General features: G+C 45.3%; 2 protein-coding genes across 12 annotated transcripts in view; both read left to right on the top strand.

The window, feature by feature from the left end:
• Nucleotides 1-5121, top strand: part of nf1a (neurofibromin 1a) — a 72601-nt gene extending 67480 nt beyond the window's left edge. For 10 of the 11 annotated variants that reach the window (XM_018748654.2, XM_018748664.2, XM_018748658.2 and 7 more), the window contains one exon: nucleotides 1510-5121. In XM_018748654.2, coding sequence (XP_018604170.2) covers nucleotides 1510-1652 — 143 coding nt within the window. In that variant the 3' untranslated portion in view covers nucleotides 1653-5121. Of the gene's footprint in view, nucleotides 1-160; nucleotides 241-752; nucleotides 807-1509 lie in introns of all 11 variants that reach the window. The other variant, XM_029255317.1, reaches the window with a different exon arrangement.
• A 1912-nt stretch (nucleotides 5122-7033) lies between these two features.
• On the top strand, nucleotides 7034-18859 carry akap1b (A kinase (PRKA) anchor protein 1b). The gene is made up of 11 exons (XM_018748899.2): nucleotides 7034-7219; nucleotides 12201-13912; nucleotides 15842-15975; nucleotides 16123-16249; nucleotides 16483-16610; nucleotides 16754-16931; nucleotides 17020-17170; nucleotides 17484-17551; nucleotides 17744-17817; nucleotides 17922-17987; nucleotides 18574-18859. Exons 2-11 carry the CDS (start codon nucleotides 12226-12228, stop codon nucleotides 18634-18636), a joined length of 2676 nt encoding a protein of 891 aa, XP_018604415.1. The 5' UTR covers nucleotides 7034-7219; nucleotides 12201-12225; the 3' UTR covers nucleotides 18637-18859.
• The last annotated feature ends 543 nt before the right edge of the window (nucleotides 18860-19402 follow it).

The raw sequence follows: 19402 nt of genomic DNA, 5'->3' as shown, positions 1-19402 counted from the left end.
CTAGCGTGTTTCAGGAAGAGAGAAAAGTAGTTACCAAGTGAAATACTTCAAGGCAGAAATTATTTTTATTTATTAAATACATTTTTTTACATTTTTGTTTTAGTCTTCATGCACTCAACTTTCCTTTCCATTTTCTGTTTGTTTTCAACATGCCTGTCTATGCTGGGCGTGTAGTTTATAGACGGTCCCCAACTTTGGCCCATTTGAGGTCCTCCGAGGCGGTGCCACCGAAAATGCCCGGTACAAATAAGAACTATAGAGCTGTAGCGGGCAACTAATGCCTCAGCCTATAGTTTGTAAAAAGTGGTAACTTTTAAATTACCTATTCCTCTACTGCTGTGTTTTTAAATTAACACCGTTCTCTCCTTATATACTCATTCCAAGTGTTTGTCTTGGCAGTCCAGCTCATCCCTTTGCATGTGACAATAACAGAATTGTGTTTATTTGAAACTGAAGCACAGCTGTCCCGCAATTTTCTAACTTTATGTAGAAGAGAAAAATTACCTACGTAGCTATAGTTTTTGTAGCCCTACTTTATTTAGTCCCCACACTGCATTTTCTCAATTATTTAGGAAGATATTTGTTGTGAGTCCCCCCCCACCCACTTGCTTATTCATTTGTCATGTTGTTCAGTTTTATTGGAATGTTGTCTCTGCGTGTTACCCATGTCACTTTGTTTTCTGTTATTTCCTCATTTATTTTGGGTTGCCATGGCGCCTCACTCCTATTTCCTTTCTGCTCTGTCTGCGAAGCTTTGCTGCCTTGTTCTAAGTCTGCTGTTTTCACGTCACACGTCGCCCGTCCAGGTACTCCTCAAGTTTCCTGTCCAGTGTTCTGCTCTGAGGCCCCCAGTGACAGGGCTTTGAGTTGTGTGCAACACACACACACACACACACACACACACACACACACACACACAACACAAAGGGAAACATGAGAATAAGATGCCAGTAAACTGCAGCCAGAGCTAAAGGCCAGGCTAGGAACTCCCAGAGATGTTCACTGATAACAACAATGTGCTTTTCATCCTTTTCTGTTTTCTGTTGCTCTGAAAACAGGCTAGTTGAGGAAGGCGAGTGTATGTTTTCAATGAGGTGTTATCAGGGTTTGGGGTTTCATACTTTCAGTAGAGAGCACATGGAGACGCTGAAGCCAACGGCTTGCTCTGCCTATGAGCCTTAACACTCAAACCTTGGAAAGGCATTTAAAAGTTGTGGGTTTTTGGACTGTGAAAATGGGAGGTTTGTTCAATCTATAGACTTGAATGGTGCGCCACCTATTGGTTTTTTTCATATTGACTTATGCTGGTGTTTCAAAGTTAGTCTGTTGTAGCATAACAGGCTAAACAGGATAAAGTGCAGAGTACAGAACAAAATCTGCAGTTTAGTAAGTTTTCTCTAACAATACAGCACATTGCCGTAATGGAGGTTGTTGATCAGGAGGTTTGTTTGAAGTGCAAGGTGGTCCTGTGTACTGCGTACTAAGGGTCTGCTCCTCACCCCTGCACAGGCATGGATAAGGAGAACGTGGAGCTCTCGCCCACCGCGGGACACACGAACAGCGGACGCACACGACACGGCTCGGCCAGCCAGGTGCAGAAGCAGCGCAGCGCGGGTAGCTTCAAGAGGCCCAGCATCAAGAAGATCGTGTGAGGGAGGGAGCCTGGGCGATCCTCTGGCCCAAAGCGCCAGTCTCCATGCTGCACTCTTTCTCCTTGTCCTCCTCCTCAGATTTTTTTTTTCTTTTTTTTTTATTTTTATTTTTTTTTATTTTTATTTTTTTTTATTATTAAACTGTTGTATGTCAAGTCAGCCAAGTTTGCCTGATGATCAACATTTAAGAACAGCCTGAAGTTATAGGATTGGTTCTGTTGCATTTTTTAAATCCATGTAAGTGTGGGGAAAAGCATTACATAAACAGAAGACCTTCTCATTTTTCTGGCAGTGGGATGTTGCAGTACAAGTAATAAAATACACTAGGTAGGATTGTGTTCACATTTTAGTGGAACAAAAGCACTGAAATCCATAACACTGCAGATACTAGTTGCGATAAGCCATTATTTTGTCACTCTTACAGTTCACTGTCTTGCCACCTCTATTTTTCCCTTACCGCAAAATGCAAGTTGTTTTATTTGTACATTTTGCTTTCACTCCATTTTTTTTCCTTTTGTTTTTTCTGTTTTATACCTTGGATTCAGCCTACATGGGTTTAAAAGAGATGCACTTTTTGCAGAATGAAAACTTATTCTCACTGGGCTTGCGTTAAAGTGTTAAGACTGGACGGCTGGAAGTAGGTTCTCAGAAGGGTGGCATTGACCTCTGATCTTTGTGACATGGATCAGAGTGGGACAAATTGGTTTTGACCATGAGCTCCTCCTTGTTTTCCAGTGAAACTGTTAAGACTTTTGTTAGGTTTTACAGACAGATTTGCGTGTCCCTGCGGTGATGTGACCAGCAGCCTTGACACATTGAGCATATACGTTCCCGCTTTGCCAGGGAAGGTCCAGAACAACACAGGTGCTGTCCACCACTGCAGAGACGTGCTCCTCTGCTCGCCTGTAAAACTGCAGTTGCTTGTGACTGATCCATCTGAGCAATGGCGTCGTCTGCGTGTCTCTAGCAAGAAATAGGTTAGTGGGTGGAGATCATCAACATATTTTAATTAGTAATCTTGAAACCAGAAAGAATATATATAATAGTATATATACTAGTATATACTACTATATATGTGTATATATAAACTTTTATGTTAACCAAGTTGTCTTTTTCACACACAGTTTAAGATGTTGTTTTATCCATTGTGTGCCTTTGTCAGGGTTTTCAGATGTGTATAGTTTGTACAAAAAGGAAAAAAAAAAAGAAAAAAAAAAACAGTAAAACCTTGCTTTGAAAAGTAAGAACAGGTACTAATTAGTGAAACACTTGTTTAATATAAATGTACATACAGTTAAGAGAACCACTGTTAATCAGATCTCAAATAAAAATCCAATATACCATCGTCAGTACATTTCTGCCTAAGATGTTACCCTGTATAGCTAAGTATAAATCATAAGGATGTTTAACATTTTTAAGCATTATTCATATGATACTACTTCAAAACACTAGAAGTACAATACAAACATGTAAATAGTACAACACTTTTATGAATTAGAGTAATGAACATTGTGATGTTTCAGTTCCTAGTACAGATGGTGACAGTGGATTCCAATTAATATGCAAAAACAAATTTGCCAAAACATGTCTGAAATTATTGATAAATTAATGTGGAATAGTGTTGACCAACTTCGGACTGAGGGATTGTGAGGCTGCAGTAGTGCTTAGAGAAAGGTTGGAACAGGAAAGGAATGGAGCGGAGCCGTCGTGAACTCTGTGGTGTGCGATAGAAGTGGTCGTTTTGCACTCGGGGTTCGTTCGATACGGTGCCAACTACCTTTCTGGAGTAACGGAGGATGGGAGAGCAGCGCCTGTCTGTGTTAAAGCACAGCTTTTTATGTGACCGCGTCACTAGTTGCAGGGTGGCTATGGTGGGCAGCATTTCCAGAGGAACACTATGACGAGAGAAGCGTGACTGTCCATCTCAGTCTGTCTCTAGTTAAAGCAGATGTTGATGTCCCGCAGAGGACTCGTGGAAACGGCAACTCTGTCCCATGACAAACTCAGCAGGCCTAGGGACTCTGCACCAAAGACTAGTTTGCACTAATGAAAGGAAAATCAAATCTGTTCAGTGCTGTTGACTTTAAAAATGTCTGTCTGATTTTTGTAACCCCTTTTATCGGAACCTTCTGCATTAACTTGAGCTCCGTAAGTGTTGTTTACGTAGCATAGTGAGAGACCGCCAAGCTTCACTAAACAAACTGTTTGGCTCACACTGCATTACGGGAGCCCATTGGTCTGTCTGCTCTGTTCCATGATGGCAGTCTTCATCGCTCTCTGTGTGAAATGTGTTCTCTTGGGAGACTCCTTTATTTTCTTTTTTTTTTTTTCCTCACCCAAGGAATAAGTTTGCAGGCCAAGGAGACTGACATGATTGTGAATGCATGTGTTGATTGAGATGAGGTTAAAAAATAATGATGAATGCTGAAACTCCTTTATAAAAAAAAAAAAAACAAAACACTTTGCCCTGCCTACCTAAATTTATATTGGTGAGTTTTTTTTTTTTTTCTTTATTATTATTATTGCATTTTTTTCCTCTGTTCACAGAAGCCTTTGAGTTTGGCCCACACTTGAAAGAACTATCTGGGACAGATATTTGAAAAGGTGGGATGGGGCATAATCTAAAAAAGGGAGACAGGACGTTAAGAATGACTGTGGTCGGTGTAACACAGGTAATATTAATTTTCCATCACTTCTAGAAAATCACCAGGTTGTCTTAACAGTAGTGCTTAAAACTGTGTTTTAATTGTGGGTTATGCATTCTAATTTCAAAACAAGAAATACCATGATCATAAAAAGGTGAAATGTTCCACATGCTTAGACTCTTGTGCATTGGTGCAAAAAAGACAGGGCAATGAAATGATATTCAGTGGGTTGCTTTTGTTTACATGGCTTTTTTTTTTTTTTTTTAAAAACATACTTGAATTAAAAAGATTTGTGTCTGTTCAGCTCAGTCTCCACAAAGAGATGATGTAAAGGGAAAAGTTAAAATAGCTTTCTAAGTACAATTAAATGAGGGTACCAAACACAATCTTACAAAGTGTTTTACACCTGATGGTAGTGTTAAGAAAACTAAATGTAAAAAAACTATAATACAGTACAAGAATAAGCTCATTGACTACTGAGTTTGGGGGGATACTTCTCTTCCTGAGGTTGTGTGAAACCTGCATTATTAAACAAATATGGACCAAATTGTGAATCACTGCAAATCATGTTTTTAATTCTTTTTGAGCTTCGTACACAAGATGTGTTCCAGACAACATTATTTCAATCAATGGTAAACAAGTTCTCTGAGGTTAGAGCAAGGTAGCACTCGTCACCTTTTAATAGAAATGATTCCTTGGCACAGCAGGAACGATTAAACTTTGCACCTTTTTCTTGAGGTTATGAGTTACACCCTTATTTCTGTTGCTAGCTTAGTTTTTCTGGCATCCTGCAACGTCTCATCTAATGTCCACGCTTTACCTCGTCGGTGTCCAAACGGGCAGGTGCTTTAAAACTCTTTCACATCCAGGGAAGGAATGGACCATTGAAGCAGAATTACAGAATAAGGCAAAAAAATAGTTTTCCTGCTGTTCCTTTATGAAAGTTTCTCAAGCCATCTTGTGTGTTGCATGCATTGCTTTCCTCAATGTACGATGCAATTAGGAAATGGACAAAGAAAACAATGGTGGACTAACACCAGGAGAGCTCACTTACAAAAACTGAGCATTAGATGAACAGTACTCTATGTCCTTTCAATGCAGTGAATGGCCTCTATTTCAGCTAAGTTCTCACTTTTCAAAAAAGCTCATTACATGTAGCATGGTGAAGCCATTATCCATTTTGTGTGTGTGATTTTTAAGTGACATTTTTCTTTGTGCAGAGATGCTCTTGATAGATTTTAGAAACAGTACCTAAGACACTTTATTTTTGCGACCCTATTATAATATGTAATTCTGGCTTCCATTCACTGACTTGGTTGATCTTCCTGCACTCACAATGACGTGGTTCCCTGTTTTATGGTGGCTCATTGTCTTGTTGGCTAAATTACAAAGTGAGCTTGGCATGATAACATGAGCTGTCATTCAGACATAGGGATAAGATGGTACTGTCTTCTCCAGGGAGATGAGTTCAGTGGTTCTGCAGTGAAGGGCAGACAGTCCCAGCTTGTTTTGGAGGGTTAATGGACTAGACATAGAGCTGTTGACTTGCACTATTCCTAACTGCAGTCAGACATTTTGTTTATGAGGTTATATGCCTTAACATTAGGCATGTGCTTTTTTTTTAAGGTTATGCAAAACAAATTTTTGTCTCTTTTGAAGATTGGCCACATTTCCTTTTTTAACGCAGTATGTTTCCCTTCTGTAAATATTTTTGTGTAAAATTTGACAAAGGTATATTTACTACACTGTAAATACATGTGATGATATATTGTATTATTTTGCTTTTTGTAAAGCAGTTAGTTGCTGTACATGTATAACATATAAATTGAATTATCTAGTGTTAGTATTGAAAACGTCCTTCCATGCTGCCACTGCATTGTGTCATTAAAATGTTGAGGATAAAACCAATAATGGTTAAATTAATTATATGGATTGCTGTGTTCTACAAACTCACACTGTGTATGATAAATTACTGTTCCCATCGTATGTCAGCTGAATATAATTTCAAACTGTGTGGCAAATTGATGCTAGAGGACCCAGTCATAAACTGCTGTTATTATTGGATATGGTACTCTTATGATACATTGTGGAAAGTTGTTTTAAAAAAAAAATCAGCCCCTGCCTCTTGCCACCCTCTTTCATTGTCATCCCTTGATGTACATTATGTATTCCTCTTTTTTGGAAGTAAAATGTAAATTTAACCCGGTAGCAGTGTTCGTTGTGTTTCTATTGCTCCACACCAAAATCTCTGTGAGGTTATTGATAATAAATGCAGAATAACCCTGCTGAGATCTTTGAACAATGAACGTGTAAGACTTTGTGTATAAAACATAACTCGTTTTCACTCAGCTAACATATTATCATACAGGCGGATTTGAAACCGCATGATGATTTAATGTAAATGGGTTTTTCGTACTCGAGCCAATACTTGTTGGAAAATCTATACTAACCCGATTTTTTAATGAGCTAATAGTTTTTCCTCCCATGACTAGGAAACAATCAAGAACGTATTAATTTTAAAGCGAGTATTTTCTTACGTCACCTAAATATAGTTCTAAACCGTAGGACTGAATGCGACGTGCGCCATGACGGTTCGAAGAAGTGTCCTTGTAGGACGGAAAGGTGAACGAAACCCTAGAGCCCAAATGGCGCCCTGTATCCCAGTTTCCCTGCGTTGCCACTGCACCGGAACATCTCACCTCGAGAAGCGGCGGATGTGCTCTCATCGCGCAGCTATCGCGATGTTTGATCAGCTGTTGGGATCTGTTTTTAGAGTGTGGTGAGCGGACGGTCAACACGTGGGGAGAGGAGACCGACACGGAGGGGGTTGCGTGAGGAGAGAGGAGTGAGTTAGGCCCCACGCGCATACATTTGGGAACACCTATTCACTGGGGGAGTGCGGTGTGCGTGACATTAAAGACGGTGAGTGCTCGGCGTTTTTCAGTAACAGCTCGCTTTGCTGGCTGTGTGAGCGTTGTGCAGGGCCGCGGTTGCGCGATCATGCGCGGGTGAGCGAGCGGTCGGATTGGAGCGGCCGGTGCGGGAAGCTTAGCTAGCCTAATGTGCTCGGGCTCCAGGTTCTTCTGCACAGCTACTCGTCCTCTCCGCCTTTGTGTGGGGCCGCCAAGGGAGCCGGTGGTCTCTGCTGAGGTGGATACAGTGAGGTGCCCGATACCCTAATCCCGGTTTTACCCGGCTCTTTCCTATTGGCTCGTTAGCTCGCGCGGCTGTCCCTGTTTGTCTCGGTTTTCCCGGTCCCTCTTGATGATATCCTGTTCGGTCCCGGGCCGGTGTCCCGAATCGTGTCTCCTGTGGTCTCCTCGCCCTCGAGGCCTCTAGACTAGCATTGGAGGGGATTTTCGGCGATGGCGGCCTATGGTTTGCTCGGAGAGGAGATGAAGGAGGGGAGCCGAGCGCCGGCCGGGTGCAGGTGAGATGGATGAGCCGGCTGAGGATGATGCTGGATGATTGGTGGTGCGCGACTGTCTCGCTGTGGGGACCCCTCTGGCCTCTCGCTCGGTTCACGTCTGCGATGCGATGGGGACAGGCAGGCAGGGAAGCCGGCCACCCCAGCATAGGTGATTCCCGGGGCTCCTCGGAGGGGGTCCGGACGCGACGCTGCGGCCTAGGAGAGGAGAGCCCCCTTGCCTCCGGTCTTTGTGAGACGTGCGGCTCGTGAAGCGACGCTACAATGGAAGGGTTTCATGGGGTGAAGTGCCGCAGTTCGGCTTCTCTGTCACCCGAATCGTGAATAATTAGCGCCTCACCGGGACCAGCTAGGTCCATAGCCGGACCGCGGGGAGCGCCCCTATGTTTGCGTTATGAAACGACGCTGCAGAACGTGCTAACGCCGGGGCGGCTCGCACGTGCAGGCGCGCGCTCGCGCCGTGCTGTCGTGTCGCAAGCTCGCTTATGGGGGCGGGCGTGCGGGACGGGGAGCTCGCGCTCTCCGTTCTAAATGTGGCCTCGCGGCCTCAGTAAGCCGCTTACGCTGCCCGCGCTCGTCACGGCGCGCGGTGTGTAACGTGTAGGGGTCAAATACGGGGTGACCCGCCCGAGAACGACCCCGCTCACCCCTCCCAAGGTCGCGTGGAGCGGGGCTAGCCTCGGAAGCGACCGACCCAAGCCAAGGTCGTTCTGCTTTCGGTCCCGCCTGAAGTCGCGGAATTATCCTCGCGATCCGCGGCGACGGACCCTGCAGTTGTTGCCGCTCGGCCCCCACGCACGCGGCTGGAGCGATTAGACCCGCAGTGCCTGTGGGGTTTATTCTATTTTGTCTGCGGTTTCCCCGAAGGCGCGAGGCTCCGTTCGTTGACCTCTGACGGGACACACGGTTGAGTCTCCTCAGTCTGTGACACTGTGTGTGTGTGTTCGCCAGAAACGGGGTCGTTGGCTCCGTGAAGCCCAAGGCTAATGCTGTGTGTGTGAGGCGTTCCTAAGGCCACACATCATTCATAATCATTGCACTGCGCTGCTTACGCCTTACCCTGAACTGATACATACAGCAGAAAAGTAGCTGCTTATACAAAACTTGGTGCTAAGTGGCATTGTAGGACAGGACGTGCACAAAAATGTTTAATAGGAATAACACAGTGACAGTGCGCGCTTTGTTTCTGAGCTCTCAGGCGCTGTGGTCGTGCTTCCTACAATTTGCATTTGCTTCAGATATTTCAGCCGCTTTGCAATGCTCAGACTGCTCTTCGTATTGCTGTCAGGATGGACCGCAGTGTGTGTGGGGACACACTCTTAAAGACGTCTTTAGTTTGAAGCTTAGGGTCGCAGCTCTGTTGGACAGCTTACTTTCGACTGGTACAACTTCCAGGTCACAGGTGTGTGTGTGTGTGTGTGTGTGTGTGTGTGTGTGTGTGTGCGCGCGCGCGCGCGCCTTTAAGAAGCATCTTCTCAGTAAGTAATAGACAGTTTCATTGCTGCTGTGTTTTGAAGATCTCACAGTCTCCGCACAGAGGGAGATGTCTACGCGTGTCAGGTTTCCTGTTTCATTCAGTTTTACACCTGAATTTAAAACCAGCGCTGAGTAATGGAAACACCTGTCCGTGTGGAGTAAATATATTCATAGTTGGGTTGTTTCACCTTTACTGAAGGGTAAGGAAATGTAGGGAGTGTTTCTTTTTTTTTTTTTGACAAGGAGGTACAGTTTAACTGGCATTCAGTCCCTTATCACAGTCCTGCCTCTGGGTTTTTTTTTTTTTTTTTTTTCTTCCCCTGTGTAAATAAAAGCATGTTGAGAATCCACCTGTAGGCCCTGCTCATGTGGTCTCGCTGCAGCTCGGGCTGCTCAGAGCTCTAGTTCTAGTTGTCCGGCTCATTGCCGTGGGATCCGGATAAATACAAACTGGATTTTGAGGAAATAAAACTTGTTCAGAATTCAGAGAGGATCTCGTGGTGATGAGCCGCAGTATGTCGAAGACACAACAAGCATTGTTGCATTTGTCACGTGACTTGTGTTTTGTTCTGGTTGTTGTTATGTGAGCTGTCCAGCAATTTGGAAAGAGCCATGTGACCTTGTGGGAGTCCCAAGGTGTGTTCTGCTGGAATGGCCACTAGGATCTCCCTCTCTATGGTCTTTCCGACTCTCCCCGCTGCGCATTGTGGGCGAGCGGTTTGCTCCGTGGAGTGGGGTGCCTAACACCATTAATGATAGTTCATCTGATGCCATTCATCTCTGGCTGTGTTTAGTGTGTAATCTCTGCATACAGTCCTCGTTCTTTGTCTGCGCCGAGTGTCATAGAGTGTGCTGGGAAGTTCAGGAAGCTGAATGTTCAGCCACTGTTTGCTCTGCTGGAGAACTTGCAAAACTTTTTTTCCTGATTCCAGGTTAAAAGACGTGGGTTGATGGGTGGTCAGTAGAACATCGCTTTACTTAGTCCTGCTGTTTTTGACTTCCCAGTCTTGTTTTAGGCATCAGCTTTCTTAAGTTCTATGGGTTTTTTTTTTTTTTTTTTTTTTAATTAAAGAATGAAAATATACAGTTCATGTGGTGCAACACCTTTTAAGTTGGGACTTTTCTTTTTCAAGTGTAATTTACACCTTGTCTTAGCGACTAGATTTAAACCTTGAATGGTTTTAGGGTGCCTGTCTAAGATTTGCTGTGAAAGCTCTGCCTTCCTGCAATGAAAGGGGAAACCTTTGGTGGAGAAGTCTCACCTGGCCTGTTGTCTGCAGCCACTCGGTGGCATTGTGTGTAAGGTCTTGCAACAAGTGGAGGGATGAAAAGGGTGAAAGTTATTGAATGGAACACTACATGTGTGTATATCTATGTATGTGTATGTGTTGCACATTGAATGCTGCTGTGTCCGAATGTCTCTTGAATTTTTTATTCATTCATTCTTTCATTCATTCATACTATGTTCATTAGCCTTATTTTCTGCTGACTTTTTAAACTTTTTTCTGGCAAGTGAGGATATGCATTTATGGTTATGGATGTCTTGCAACAGTCAAGGAGATGTCCTATGCAATAAGCTGTACTGAAGGAATTAAATAGTAAAATAAGGGTAGTACTGAACCGGACATTGTTCGGAAGCTTTTTAGAAGTTAAAACATGTTCTGCCGCCATGGTCTTATTGTGGACGAGGCCCAACAGATGTTAATTACGGTGTGTGAGTGGAGATGTCACCCCAGTCGTACCCTGCCTCCCGTTGCCTCCCTGCAAGTGGCCTGCTGTGAACTCTGCCTGGTTCACGGCTGCACGGCAGCTGCACGGGGTCAGAGTACGCGTGCAGTCAAGGTGCTCGCTGCTGCACCGACCAGGAATGTTTGTGTGTCGACGCTTGCCTTGAAGGGCAAAGGCAGCTGAGGGCCCCCTGCTCCACACTCGCAGCAGACCCAGAGGTTGTCAGCCCCATGATGCATTGCTCCCAGCTTGCATGGGCTGTCCAGTCTGCATCTGTTAAGGAAAGGCATTTCAGCCCTTCCTTTTTTAACTTGGAGTGAGCGCTCTCCACCAGCCAATTACCGCATGGCTCAGGCCACTTGTTTAGTTAAATATTACCTCTGGGACGTTGCTGACGGCCTTGCCGACTCTAGAGAGGAAATATTTACCTGTGTTTGCTGTATCTTTGGGTCCTTAAGAGTTCTGCCTCTTTGACTTCGCAGCTCGGCCTGCAGATGCTTGCAGAAATGAAGCGTTGACTCTTGTAATATGAAAAAGAGCATAGTCTGTAATTTTAAGGTAAAGGAATAAGCAAGATGTGCTTCTCGTTGATGATGCTCTCCATGGAAGCAGCATTTGCCTTGTCTTTCTGTGGACATTCTTGCTGTTTGTTTCCATTGCTGTAAAGTCTTTTCCTTAACAGAAAAGTATTTTATTGCAGCTTTGGAACAAGTGCAAAATGTTCATTTCATTAATTTTGGACATGATATTCATCTTCGTGTTCATTTAAGTTCATGTAGTATTACGCGTATGTATAAACATCATGTTTCTGCTCCAAATCAATGTTGCTTTATGGTGACAATATTATTATAGTTTTGGGTTTTATATTGAGTGATATGTAGCAACTGCTCACTCTTAATGTTTTGCCCAGCAAATTTGGTCATTGCTTGCAGGTTTTTATTTGCGTTCTTCCAAATTAAAAGCAGTTTTCCTGTGGCTTGTGTAAGCAATCAAGATGCAAAAAAACAGTATAGCTGCCTCACAATTGTGCTCTTGACCTCAGCATTCTGAGAGGCGACTGGGTTTCACGCAGGGTGAAGAAACTTTAAAACCTGTGTCCTGATGTTCGCTGCTGTGGTGGCAAGACTTGTCAGCTGTCTGGTACAGACTTGGCCTTTCCTTGTATCCTGTAGTGCCTGTTACTGCTCCTTCATACTCCCTTTATGCCCTTTACCTCATCTGACCAAACTCAACAATGCTCCGTTTTGACTTTCTCTTTCTACCTGTCCCTAGGTGTAGCTGCTAGGGTCCAGAGGAGATGCCATTGAGGTTCCGGTCCTTTGTTCCGTACACTCTGCCGGGGGTCCTCGTGCTGATAGGCTGGTGGTGGTACATCTCACGCAAGAAAGGCCGGATCACCAGCCACGATAAGGAGGAGGGGACGGCCATGGGCCTGCGAGCCTCCCCCATCGAGGGCAGCAATGGCCTAGTGGAGTTGTGCTGCACCACAACAGCAGCTGTTCCCAACCGGACCACCAGAGACAGGCCAAAAGCTGTGGGGGACAAGCCCGCTGAGCAGCAGGTCCTGGCAGAAGTACATACTGCAGCCCAGCCCCCCAGGACCCCAAGCCCCCCATTGTCTTCTGGTACACCCCCTTTCCTGCACCACACTGACATGGTTGCACCAGAAGAATGTAGCCCAGAAGCCATCAGGCCTGAGAACACAGGCAAGACCACTGGCCCACTCTTGCTGAAGCTTTCTGAAGAGAGCCGTGTCTCCAGGGTACCGGAAGAGGAGGTTGCAAGCAACCCCACAAGCAGTGCTCTGTCTGAGTCAAAGCAGACTGTCACCTCAGCTCTTGGGCCCCCAAAACAAGTCTGCAAACTGCTTCCTGACAAGAAAGAAACAGGAGGACCAGCTGAAATCTCAAATGTGGTGAGACCAGAACCAGAGGGAGAGGTAGCAGCAGACAAAATCACAGTGCCTTTCATGGAGAACTTGCAGCTGGACCTGGTCAAGGAGGAACTGAGCACACTGCCTTCTGTGGGTGACCATGGCTATAAGCCTGCCCGGCAGGACTCCCCTTGCCCAGAGCCCACTTTGAGCTCTTCCTCCTGTCAAGCCACTCCGTCACTGACCCCTCAGTCGGGTGTTGCCCGGGAGAATGGGCTGCTAGCAGACCATGCCGAAAGCGGCACAACAGAGGAAATTGAGCGGCTTGCAGCTGGCCTCATTACCGAGGTCATCTCTGCAGCTGCGCAGGAGGTGCTGGCTGTCAGCCATAGTGGCATGGTAGCTGGTGAGGAAGAGGAGGGTGAAGACCAAGGCAGGACCGCTAGGCGGACGTCGGAGCTGAGCAGCAGCACCCCCATGTCCAACGGCAGACCGTGTGCTGCGCGAGAGCTCTTGAGGGACGGCGGCCTGACACCCGTCGAAGCGCAGCACCTGCTGCAGGAGGGTTCTTCTCCGACAGGTTGTGCGGAGACAGGAAGGGACAAAGAGGCATTGAAAAGAAAACAGCTGTCGGGAGGCACAGATGAGGTGAATGGCTGCTTGGGGTCTCCAGCATGGCAGACGGCAGAGGATAGCAGCAGTGACACTAGAAGCAGGAGGAGGGCAGAGAGCGGACAGAGGATCACCTGTCTGGGTCTGAAACACGAGGCCACACCCCCTAGCCTGGCCAAACTCCAGTCAGAGGAAGCTATTACTGGAGCGGAAGACTCTGGCTGTAGCACTTGTCAGTCGGAGGATGGGATCAGCAGCGAGGACCTGCTCCACAGCACGGGGCTGTCCTGCACACCACCCGAGACCAAGGAAGTCGTAATGCACATTTCTGACATCAGCACACAGGGCCCAGGCAAGCAGCACGATGGGACTGCTAGGAGCACATCAGAGGGAGCACCGCCACAGCATGGGCCCTGTGTGCAGGAATCGAAGGCACTAAATGATACGGGCCTGCGGAATGGGAGTCACATGAGCGAGACGGAGGCGGACCATTCAGGAGGTCAGTGGCTGCACATCTCATCCAATCTTTTACATGAACACCTGCCAGATAAAGAGTTGTCCTGGAAGGTCAGAGACGCAGCCAATTGCCCATATAAACACCACCTTCTCCCCCCCCTCCACAACCCATTATTTACCCTTGCTGGGTTTTTCCTCTGGGCTGCTCTTCTAGTTTGAGTCTCCTGTAGATATTGGTGCTTTTTATCCTCATGTATTCTCAAATCAGTCCAGCAAAATACAGAACATTCAAATAACCGAGCACTGATCATTCACTCAATGCCGTGTACATTGTACAAGCCTTATCAGCTTAACTTTTTTGTGTTGACTTTTAAAATTTTATCACACCACCAGCGTTATTGAATGAGTCTGATTAGTTGGTGACCTCAGCCTCCCCTTAAACAAGAGATCCATCTTTGCTCAGTTGTTTGGAGTGTAAAGAGGCAGATTTTGATCTTTCTTTTGGAAAATATTTTCTAGTAATGCTCAAAAGCACATTGCGCTTGTAAGGTTAAGTAGTTTCTCACTTGGGTATTGACTGTGCAAGATTTCCATTGCTGTTCAGAAGTTTTTATTTTGCAGCTTATGAATCCAAAATGTGTGTGATGTTTACTGTGCCTTGCTGAGCAGGTCACAGCAGGTTGAAAACACACAATTGTGTATTAAAGGAATTTATCTCAGATGGCAAGTATAGATGAGTGTAACAGAGGATGCAGGGAATCATTTTTATTTATAGGTCCTGTATAACAAGCTGAGCTGGATGCACATGTGGAACCAGTGGGGAAGGTGTACTGTAAAATGGAGTGTAACCTGATGGTGCCATATCAGTTATAGGATGTGTCCTGTTGTAATTCCCTTTTGCTGGTCCCTCGATTAGATTGCTTCACTTATTAGAGTTTGACAGATTAGAATCAAAAGGAGAGCTCAGTGTCTCTCTCTGCCATCAGAGCCCGTGCAAGGCCACTCACCATTCCCAGTTTGCCTATGTTCAGATGCCCTGAAGCTGGAGGATTCACCTCTCCTTGATGTGCGACTACCTTTTTCACGCAGGACCAATCTTAATGCTTGCCCATGTGTGGGTTCTGTAATATGTCCTCCCTGTGTTCAGAACCTTCTGTGAAAACCTGACAAGAGTCTGTGAAATTAACCATATTAAATGAACACTCCAGAGATTTTCCATACTTACAACATATTCCAAAGTACTATCTACCTGCACAACATCATGTATATGTTCAATTTGTACAAACTTGAAACTTTTTATTTCCATCTGTGGGTTTTTGCTTTGAATCTTCAGAATTTGTACTTTTTTTTTTTTTCTCTCCTTTAAATGCAATGTTCATGTTGTCATTAATGAGAAGATGACACCTGTCACTGCCAGATGTGGTCAGATGCACAGAGTTTAGCAGAAAACCAAAACAATCACTCCATTCCACCTGTTTGAACACATCAGCCAGTGCTACCACAATACATCCCTGAATGAAGTGCAGTGCATGGCACACTAAATCAGACATTCCACCTTGCACACACGGGCCTACAGAGCTCCAGTTTTAAACATGTTGGTCAAGTGTGTGTGTGTGTGTGTGTGTGTGGGGGGGGGGTTGTGGTGTGATAGCAGGGTTAGATGGGTGTAGAGCACAGTGATGACAAAGCTTGATGAATGCAGACATGCCACAGATGCTGTGTGATGTATATGAACAGATACATAGCTTGAAGACCAAGATGGCAGTAATAAAACGACCCTTTTGGTTAACTTTGATTGACGTGAGGTGTTGCTTGCCACAGCCTCTCACAAGCTTTCTGAAGCCTCCCCCCAAGTGCATTTCTTACAAGATGTGTGACCTGTGTAAACGGCAGCCTGCAGAGACATGGTGAAGCTCTGCGTGTGACTAAAGAGTGTATCAGCTCCCATCCGTCTCTGCACCACTTTCTCCAGGGTCTGACGTGAACAGCATGGACTCTGTGGACAGCGGCTGCACACTGGGGGCAGGGGACGGATCGCACGCCAGCAGACAGGCCACGCACCCACAGACCTCAGAGCTCATCATCTGGGAGATTGAGGTGCCAAAGGTGAGCCTGCTCACCCTGCGGTTCCTCCTCCTATACGCAATTGGAATCCATTCCGCTTTTTTAAGCCGAGTGCTGTTGCAGGGATTTGTTTCACCCCTGCGCTCTTCATCTGTACTTTCCTGTCTTTTTTTTTATTCATTTGAACAGCACCTGGTTGGGCGATTAATTGGGAAGCAGGGGAGATATGTGAGCTTCCTTAAGCAAAGCTCTGGGGCAAAGATCTACATTTCCACACTGCCTTACACTCAGGAGTTTCAGATATGCCACATAGAGGGTAAGTTGGTGTTCCCCATCTTTGTTGTTCTCTGCAAGTAAAAGGGTCTGTGACCAGAAGATTGAATGTTCACATTCCCAGTCTGGGGCTTATTGTTGAACCTCACTCAAGGGTAGCTGAATGAATTTTTGGAGAAAATATCCTGTCCTGTCATTGGATGAAAAGACTAAATTTGTAATGTTTTCACTTGGTTCTTGCCTCGACTTTATTTCCCCCCTACGCCCTCCTCTCAGGTACACAGCAGCAGGTGGATAAAGCACTCGCTCTCATTGGCAAGAAGTTCAAAGACCTGGACCTGACCAACCTGTATGCTCCACCCCCTCTACCCATCACATTGCCCTCTCTGCCCATGACATCCTGGGTGAGTGCCACACCTGGCTCTGCCTGGTATTGCACTTACCTTTGTTTCCGCAGAGTGACTTAGTGTAAAGCAACTTGTTTACCCACTTATACAGCTGTGCCTTTTTTTACTGTGTGAGTGAAGGTTGTCTTTGTCTTTCCAAGCTACTCTTGCCCAATGGAGTGACTGTGGAAGTGATTGTTGTCAACATTGTGTCAGCGGGCCATGCCTTCGTCCAGCAGCACACACACCCCACCTACCATGCCCTGCGCAGCCTCGACCAGCAGATGTTCTTGTGCTACTCTCAGCCTGGAACTCCTGCCCTTCCGTCCCCTGTGGAAGGTAAGACAAAGCCCGAGTGCCCCCTTCTCTGCAGAGCACAATTTCTGGTCTCTCTGCTCACAAGCACCCTCTGTGTTCTGCCCTGCAGTGGGAGTGATCTGTGCAGCCCCTGCAGGAGAAGGAGCCTGGTGGAGAGCGCAAGTCATCTCCTTCTACAAAGACTCTGGCGAAGTGGAGATCCGCTACGTTGACTACGGTGGCTATGACAGAGTCAAGATAGACACCCTTAGGCAGATAAGGTGAGTTCTTCTGCAGTGTCAGAGCAGCTGAGCTTAGTTTTGGTTCAGTTTTCCATTTAACTGACCACATTATGTGCACTGTGAACTGCAGTTATTTTTATTTGTGGCGTATCAATTTGCTACGCTAAAGAAGTTTGTGTAGAAATTCAGGTTTGCCTTGCATAATGAATGTGCTTTTATATTACTGTACCACTCTTCTCCTTCACAATCCAGTGCACTGTTTGGCTTTTAGTGTTTTTTTTATAAGAAATAATTGTTTAAAGGCTTGTGTGAAGGCTTGTAATTTGATCAGATGATTGTATTACGTTAACAGATCAGACTTTGTAACATTACCGTTCCAAGGAGCTGAAGTGTTGTTGGACAACCTCGCCCCGCTTCCAGGTATCTCTTTATTTATTGTAAACTCTGCTGCTCCTTGGTCCTTTTGCAGCACTCTGTTCTTACAGCCAGCGTTCCCCTGGGCCTCAGACAGGTCTGTTATGGGACATGTTGACTCCGTGCCCACAGACAGGTCAGACATGCCACATTCATTCTCCAAACACGTCCGTAAATATCTGCTTTCCTCTAACACAGGAGCAGATCGATTTTCACCTGAAGCCACAGCAGCCCTGGAGGAAATGACTAGAGGTGTACCTTTACTAGCACAGGTAAACAAGCCAGGTGTTGAGCCATTTGTTTGTGTGTAAGCCTCTTGTGAGGTGCCACTGCTTGGTGTTTGCTCCGACTTCATACTTAATTTTTCTCTCTTCAGGTCACAAACTATGACAGTAACACTGGCCTGCCGTTAGTTCAGCTGTGGAATATGGTGGGAGATGAGGTGAGCAGTTTGAACCAATATGACTTTGGCCCAACGTGGTTTTGGGGGGGCAGCAGGTCTCAGAGAAGATATTTCCATATATTTGCAGTTCATGCGGAAATGACTGAGAAATTACTTTACTTCAGCATTTATGTGCTTTACCAAAGTAAAAACTGGCACGTGCTGAACCCTTAGGACCAGAATTTAGCAACCTTGATCAGATGATTTGCTACTGGGTTTCCCCAACTTCCTCTCCCATAGACTGTTTTAGAACGAAAGATGATCAATGGGCTGTTGGCAATTGTTCTTGGAAAAAGTAACCACTTCTGGTTCTTTTTATCATAGAAGATAAAGTTTCTCATGGGGTGACTCTCGTGATGCTAATGATCAGGGTGCCTTTTAGTGGTGTTCAGTTAGAATCCCACAGCCACCTTGGCTATGGCTTTTCCAGACTGACACAGGAGGACTTAAGTGCCATGACGGGAAGTTTATCGGGTTTTGTCGAGCATCTTGGAATTTTCTTCTGCTTTTCTAGAATGTCTTGCTGGGTCAGGATGTTTTGGCTGCTGCAGGAAGGTGACTGACTGATCTTTCATTCTCTTTGCAGCTGGTGTCAGTCAATCGCACTCTGGCAGAGCGAGGATTTGGCACCTGGGTGGACAGCTTCTAATCCTCACTGTACTCTCTCCCCTCCCCCACGTCCCTGAAACCCTGCCTGTTCTTTTCTCATGGTCCTATTACCCTAACCCCCACCCCCCGGTCACTGTCCACTGGAGTTTGGCTCGAGATTTTGACTAATAGTTTTATACCACCTGCAGTACACAATACCCGGTTTCAGTCTGGAATTTTTTTTTTATTTATTTATGTTTTTTTTTCTTTTTTTTTTTTTTTTTTTTTTTTTTTTTTTTTTTTTTTTTTTTTTTTTTTTTTGTGGGTGAGGTGGATTTTTTTTCTCCCTTGCCCTTGAAAAGAAATTGATTTCCTCTTACAGGACTAAAGTGAATGAAGTACCACTTCACCAAATGCCAACTCCCTTCCTGTACCAACATCCTTAAAATAAGAAGAAAAAGCACTTAAGCTTCTTGTAAATTAAAAAAAGAAAAAAAAAAAAAACTTATATAGCTAATAAAGGCTGATCAGAATTCCGTCCCACCTGAAGTTTCCTTCCAGATCCCATGTACAAACTTGACCTGTGGAATATCATGCTGTGGATGTATAGTGTTACTAGAAACAAAATACTGTATATGAAGGATTTAGTACAGTACATAACAGTAAAAAGTTGTATAAATTGTATATCTGACATGCAGTTTCCCCTAAGAACAGCCTTTTGGTGTAAATTCAGACTTTCCCCCTTTCCATATTTCCATTTTTGAGCTTCGTACATTTGTTGGATATGTCCACGTGGCCGTCCAAGGATGTATGGGTTGCAGCTGGAT

Source organism: Scleropages formosus, chromosome 10 (genome assembly GCF_900964775.1).
Source record: "Scleropages formosus chromosome 10, fSclFor1.1, whole genome shotgun sequence".
Lineage (NCBI taxonomy): Eukaryota > Metazoa > Chordata > Actinopteri > Osteoglossiformes > Osteoglossidae > Scleropages > Scleropages formosus.
The sequence above is the reverse complement of the archived record's forward strand: the minus strand, read 5'-3'. Positions and strand labels throughout refer to the sequence as shown.